Here is a 7,114-nt window from a genome sequence, read left to right as displayed (position 1 = left end):
GTGACCAGCGCGGTACGAGCAGACGGTTGGCACAGCTCCGTCCGTCTGTCCTCTGTCTGTCCGGTGTGTCCGTTGTGTTCTCCACCATGTCCTCTGACCTCCCCTCTGTGCCCTGCATGTGGGACGACCGAGACCGCGTCTCCTCTCTCTCCTCTTCGCGGAGATCACGGCGCTGTGTGGTGGATCTGGAGGAGACGACCGGTTTATAGGGCGCTTTTATTGTGGCGTCAGTCAGAGTGCCACTCCTCAGCTCATAAACGGCCCGTGCAGATTGAGGCGGTGCTGAGACTGACAGGGCACAGGGAGAGGGCTGGTCGGAAACACTCCCTGTGTCAACACGGACCTCTCACTAAGTTACAATTACAATTAGGGCATTTAGCAGACGCTTTTATCCAAAGCGATCGGTTAATACACACATTGACACACCGACGGCAGAGTCAACCATGCAAGGCGACAGCCAGCTCGTCCGGAGCAGTCAGGGTTAAGTGTCTCGCTCAGGGACACATCGACACTCAGCTAGGAGGAGCTGGGGATCGAACTAGCAACCTTTCGGTTACAAGACAACTGCTCTACCTCCTGAGCTAAGCCGACCCAGATAGTAGGAGTAGCATTTGTTCTTCCTCGATGTTGATTCGATTTCCGCCAAGGTGGAAGGTTGTGACCAGACACACACCTTCACGCATCTTAGACGCCGTCCAGCCCAACGGAAAGTGCCTGTTCTTTTCTCTGGCTGCACCTGACACATGCTGGAGCACAAGTCTCGCCTGAGTCCGAACAGATGACCGGTCGGACCTCCAGAGCTAGGGGAAACCCCCTCCCTTTACCTGTAGGCTGCAGGCTGTCTCAGAGACAAGGTATTCGGTCTGTTAGGATAGCCGAAGTCTTCGGTGTGTTTCGGAACGTTAAAACGTAATATTTCCGATCGCTATGGAAACAACCCTGGGGATAGCAACACCGGCTCCCTGAACAACGTAATGTTGACGGGCGTGGCGACAAGGAGACGTGTCAGCCGTCGTCACATTCTTTCATCTGAAGTATAGCTTTGAAACGGAGCAGTCGTAGCACTAATGAATGTATTGATTTATTTTGGCTAGCTGAAAGGGAAGATGTTTGGGATATTCTGAGGCATAGTCAATGCATCTAGCTTCTCACTGGAGGAAGGGAACGGTATAGAATAGGGATGTACCATCTTTCATCTTTCACTGCATTCTCTTCGGAGGCATTCACGTTTCGGTACTATATTCTATTCTGTACTTCACGTTTTCCCTGTTTGTTTGTGTACCTCTGCTATTACAGTGGGGAACTAATGCAAACAGATTTTGCATTCGTTTTGCACTTAATAACGCTAAACACTAAATTATGCTTGGTCGCCACTGTATCCAAGTATATCCCGGAGGTGATTCGTTAAAAATGGCATTTGTTATACTTTTATTTTGCTAATTCGTTTTCCGCCATCTAGGACAATCCAGATGGTTCTGAAAGACGAGATGCAAAAGTATCAAAAATAATCATGTTGATTATTATGCAAGATTCAACGCTGCAATTCTTCTCAAATCACCTCTGTCATGTGTGTACCTGTATATGTGTGTGCGTGTGCGCATGCATGCTTGTGTGTGTGTGTGTGTGTGTGTGTGTGTGTGTGTGTGTGTGTGTATAATCCATTCTGTTTTCTGTGTTCCAGAAATAGAATCTCCAAATCCAAGTTCAGGTCAGTAGTTTGTTTACCATGGTCTGTTCTCACTGCTGCGCTGTTCGAGTGTGTGTGTTTTGTGTGTGTGTGTGTGTGTGTGTGTGTGTGTGTGTGTGTGTGTGTGTGTGTGTGGGCGGGCACCATTTACTCTTCCTCCCGTGTTTTGTGTATTTCATCCGTCGTGTCGGGTGCCATTTTTTTCCTGTGCCACAACTGATTCAAAAGGACTCCACAAACACGCGCTCAATGCCACACGAACGGGGGAATGTAGCTGACGGCAACAATTAATTTGTTGAACTTTGCATCCTGTGACATCCAAGTAGTCATAAAATGGTGGACATGTAGTTGAAGATGGGAGCATCTCTCTGTGTGCGCACCGTGACGTGACCAGCTTGTGTTATGCTGTTTTTTGTTTTAACACAACAGACGAGGAATTCCTAAAACAGTTGATTCCATCGCTATGGAAACACTCTCGTAGCGGGTTCGTTTTGAATGGAGCGTTTCCAACACTGTGCCCGTTGACAGCGTTACCAGAAGACCGCTGGCAGCTATCTTAAACACGGCAGCCAAATAGCCTTTCTGGATTTGGGATTAGAAAGAGTGGCGGATAACAACGTGCGGTGACATTCAGCGGTGGGGAAAACATATTCTAGAGTGGGTGTCATGGAAACCAGTTTATTCTCCTTTGTATCGCAGAGCATCGCCTCCTCACAGCCATGTGATAGTTGATGGTTTCTTTACGGGGGTAGTCTGTAGTTTGTAGTCGGTGGAGTACAGATTACTGTAGCGATGTCAACAAAATTCTTCCCTTTTCATCCCTTTAGGTTTCAGTTTAATAGGCACGAAATAAAACACCAATCAAACTATGTTTGGAGATAATCTTTTTACTTCCAAATTCGTCTTTTCCTTGCCTTCTTTTTTTCATCGTCTTCTTTTATGCTGTTTCTTGAGACACACAAACACTCACACACACAGGCCTCAGACTGGCGTTAGAGTATAACAACTAACTGTGTTTCACAGCCTTGCTGTCAGAGAACAGGCCACTACTGGACACTGGGCCGGGCCATCCGTCCTCTAATCCGTTCAAACTAATTTAAACCTTTATATCTTCCTCTCTTTCCTTTTCATCATTATCCCCTCTCACTCCTCTTTGGATCATGATTTCCGTTCCGTTCCGATTTTCTCTCTCCCCCTTTCCCCCCCTCGCTTTCTCACTCAATTTGGCTGATATTGTATTCCCTGATCCTACTCACTATTCCTGTTTCTCTCGCTCTCTCGCTCTCTCCTCCCTCTTTCTACCCCTTTGTCCCCCCTCTCCTCTCTTGCTCTCTCTCGCTCTCTCATTCTCTCTCTCACCCTCCTCTCTCTCTCTCTCTCTCTCTTTCTCTCTCTCTCTCTCTCTCTCTCTCTCTCTCTCCCTCCCTCTCACTTCCCCCATCTCTCTCTCTCTCTCTCTTTCTCTCTCTCTCTCTCTCTCTCTCTCTCTCTCTCTCTCTCTCTCTCTCTCTCTCTCTCTCTCTCTCTCTCTCTCTCCCTCCCTCTCATCTCTCTCTCTCTCTCTCTTTCTCTCTCTCTCTCTCTCTCTCTCTCTCTCTCTCTCCCTCTCTCTCCCTCTCCTCCCTCTCTCCCTCTCCCTTTTCTCCCCTCTCTCTCTCCCCATCCCCTCCTCAGTCGCTACTCCCGGAGGTGGAACCGGCTCTGCAGGAGGAAGTGTCGAGCGGAGCGTCAAATCCAGTTCTTCTACTGGCTGGTGATCTTCCTGGTGTTCCTGAACACGCTGACCATCGCGTCGGAGCACCACCAGCAGCCTGACTGGCTGACCGACGTGCAAGGTGACCCAGACACTGGAAACTAAATGAAAACGCTGTGGCTGCACTAGTGATCGACCGATAATATCGGCCAGCCGATATTTGCGTTTTTTTACGGCAACAGACGATTTTTTTCTGACTATTATTATTATTATTATTATTTATTTTATTATATTTTTCCCGGCATGATTTAAAGACAGTTCAATGAATGTTCCTTTTTTGAATTGAAACTTGTAACATTTGTTATTATCATTGTGTCATTTAATTTATGTCAATTGAGGGTGCAAAAGCAGTATCAGCTCCAAATATCGGCTCAGGAAAATTGATATCGGCGTATCGGTCATCGGCTAAGGCTGATGAAAAGAAACCGGTTTCGGTATCGGCCCCAAAAAAATCAGTATCGGTCGAGCCCTGGTCTGCAGAGACAAAATGGCCGAAGCGCGGCATTTGGGCTTCTATCTCAACAGTGTGTAGGATTAGACACACACACATGCACACACCCCCAACACACGGCTGCCTGCGATTGGTCAACCATTTCATGTGACAACGATGACGCCTTTACACCTGCACAGACACTAAGCTGCAAGACATGCACAAGGCACACGCACACAGACACACACACGTCGAACACAAGCACACACACACTGTTAACACAGCCCCACAAACAAATGCACACACACATACACGCGCACAAGCAAACATGTGTAGCTACACACACTATTAACACAACCCCACAAACATACACCCACACACACACACACACACAGGTAGGCACATACACACAGTGCTACTGCAAGACAAGCACAACCCACACACACACACACACACACACACACACACACACAGGCAGAGAACCTCAAACACTCCAACACACACATAGGCACACACTATAAACACAACCAGAGACACGCATAGGCCCACAAACGCACATCCACACACAAACACGTAGGCAAAGACACACCACAAACCTAACCACACACACACACACACACACACCCACAAATGCAATTCACTGGCTTTTCCCAAGGATAGCATGAAAGATTTCGATTTAGGATTAAGAAGAAGATGAATTAATATTTCCTCTGCGATGGCAGAAGAATAATGAAAGGTGTGTGTTTCCCCTCCTTTGCAGACATCGCCAACAAGGTGCTGCTGGCCCTGTTCACGGGGGAGATGTTGCTGAAGATGTACAGTCTGGGTCTTCAGGTAGGTGGAGGACCACCACACCTCACCTGAGTACAGCTGGAACCCCTCTGTGACCTTTGAACCCTCTTATCGCTAACCCCTGACCCCCTAACCCTAGCTATAGCTCTATAAAGCTAAGCTATAGAGTTCAGCTATAATGGTTTAATTCTGTACCATAAGCCCTAATCCTTAACACCTAAGTACTAACCCTTAACTTCTAACTACTAACCCCTAACCATAACCTAACCCTGACCCTCAAATCCTAGCTCCTGCCCCTATCCCTGAACCCTTAACTCCTATCTCCTAAACCCGAACCATAACCTCACTGATACTCGTACAGTAGCTCTATCTCCTATATTACTCAGATTCCCTAACCCTTAATGCCTATCTCCTAGCCCCTAATTCCTAACCACTAAACCCGTACCATGACATCACCCTCACACTCGAACCCTTGTTATGTCTCCTAACCACTGAGTACCATTTTTAGAAAGCAACATTCTAAACAGTTTACATTCTAAACAGTTTACAATGTAAAGCCTCAAACTACTGTTGAGCTTAAGGTATAAAAGCTACACACAAATGATCTATAAATATTATAGTACAATGAACGGTTCTGACCCGTTGTTCGCCTGCGTCTAAAAGCAAATATCCCGAGACTATTTCTCACTTGCTTACTCAAAAAGGTAATACATCTTCATCGACCGCGTGATGGGTATTCATTGAGTGTTTCGGTCTCTTCTCCTCACAGGCCTACTTTGTGTCTCTCTTCAACCGCTTTGACTGCTTTGTGGTGGGGGGGGGGATCCTGGAGACCATCCTGGTGGAGACCAAGATCATGTCCCCTCTCGGCATCTCCGTCCTGCGCTGCGTACGACTCCTGCGGATCTTTAAGATAACCAGGTAGCTGACGGTGTGTGTGTGTGTGTGTGTGTGTGCGTGCGTGCGCATATACGTGTGCAACCTTGACTTGTATATCCGCAAAGCCGCCCCCACAGGCTTAAACATTAGTGTACTCTTTATATTAGCTGTGTGTATGCACAGTATAGAACCACACACACACAGAGACACACACACACACACACACACACACACACACACACGCGCATTGCCCAAAGGAATGGATGCATGGGCAGTAGCTATAGGATATTCATTATAATTGAACCCAATGTCTTTAGAACGCACGCTGAAGTCGGGAGAAAGTCAAGCTGAAATGTAATGCATGATGAGCTTTTCTTTGTGTTGTGTGGGTGACAAAGTCAGCAGATATCAAAGTCACAGTGGAGCGTCATCACTCTGAAGTCCCCAGAATCAGCCAGCAGCCACATAACCTTTCTTTCTCTGACCTTTCATTGCACATTGAGCGATATTATCCAAGAGGCTTTCTAGGGGAAAGAACAACCAATAGGATCAAGATACACATTTTTTCAATTCGTGTATCTTTTTTTATTTTACTACTGTCTTTTTTATTCCCCACCTGGGATCAATAAAGTATGTAAGAGATAAGCTACTACGGGCTGTCCCGTTATTGGAAAACAATGTACGACAATGCGGCTCAGGCAAAGCTGAGCTTGCTTACCACCGAAGAAGTGTTAAAAACTGTTACTGTCAAGGCCGAGGGGTGCCGTTATTGTAAACGTGCAAACGCATTGAACACTATCGGCCAATCAGGATCAAGTATTTAGCAGTGAATCCACACACTGCCACTTTTCCATTTCACTGCATTTCTTGGACATGTATGTGACCAATAAAACTCTTGAACTTGAACTTGCCGTGGTTTAACTTGCCTTCATCTCGAACATTGCCCTCCCAGTGTGTATTCTAATCCTCGTCGCCTGCCCCCCCCCCCCCCCCCCCCGTGCTCCTCAGATACTGGAACTCTCTGTCCAACCTGGTGGCGTCGCTGCTGAACTCGGTCCGCTCCATCGCGTCCCTGCTGTTGCTCCTCTTCCTCTTCATCATCATCTTCTCCCTGCTCGGCATGCAGCTGTTTGGCGGGAAGTTCAACTTTGACATCACGCGCCGCAGCACCTTCGACAACTTCCCCCAGTCCCTGCTCACCGTGTTCCAGGTACGCTGGCGGAGGAGGGTCAGCTCAATCTGTCGGCCCACCTGAGGGGCTGATCAGGGTTCCACGTTGACGCGACGCAACGACCACGCAGACGCGGGCCGTGGACCTTTATGGTTCCGCGTCGGGTTTTAGTGAGCGGACCAATCACAGCCCTTGCTGCTCCGTCGCCTCGACGGAAGGTTAACATTTGTGGGAGGCGGGCGTCAGGCCCTTGCGGTGGACGCAAGGAGGGTCCGCGAGGACGTAAGGGGTCTGCAACCCCCTTGCGTTGCGTGAACGTGGGAGCATAATCAGCCCTTTAGTCGGCTTGCGGCCATCCTGGTAGTGAATGCTTGCTGGGCAGGGGGACCGAATGCAGAGACA

At 48.1% G+C, this 7,114-nt stretch overlaps 1 protein-coding gene across 1 annotated transcript in view; it reads left to right on the top strand.

Annotated features, from left to right (window-relative positions):
* The window catches only part of LOC307089612 (voltage-dependent L-type calcium channel subunit alpha-1C-like), a gene marked incomplete at both ends in the record, with an annotated part of 101,161 nt that overhangs the window by 27,366 nt on the left and 66,681 nt on the right, over positions 1 to 7,114 (top strand). The window contains 5 exons of the mRNA XM_079755967.1: positions 1,682 to 1,708; positions 3,362 to 3,522; positions 4,631 to 4,704; positions 5,432 to 5,583; positions 6,550 to 6,751. Of these exons, the coding sequence (XP_079612093.1) occupies positions 1,682 to 1,708; positions 3,362 to 3,522; positions 4,631 to 4,704; positions 5,432 to 5,583; positions 6,550 to 6,751 (616 nt within the window). The remainder of the gene's footprint in view (positions 1 to 1,681; positions 1,709 to 3,361; positions 3,523 to 4,630; positions 4,705 to 5,431; positions 5,584 to 6,549; positions 6,752 to 7,114) is intronic.

This window comes from Pollachius pollachius (genome assembly GCF_949987615.1).
Source record: "Pollachius pollachius genome assembly, chromosome: 18".
NCBI classification, from domain to species: Eukaryota; Metazoa; Chordata; class Actinopteri; order Gadiformes; family Gadidae; genus Pollachius; species Pollachius pollachius.
The sequence above is the reverse complement of the archived record's forward strand: the minus strand, read 5'-3'. Positions and strand labels throughout refer to the sequence as shown.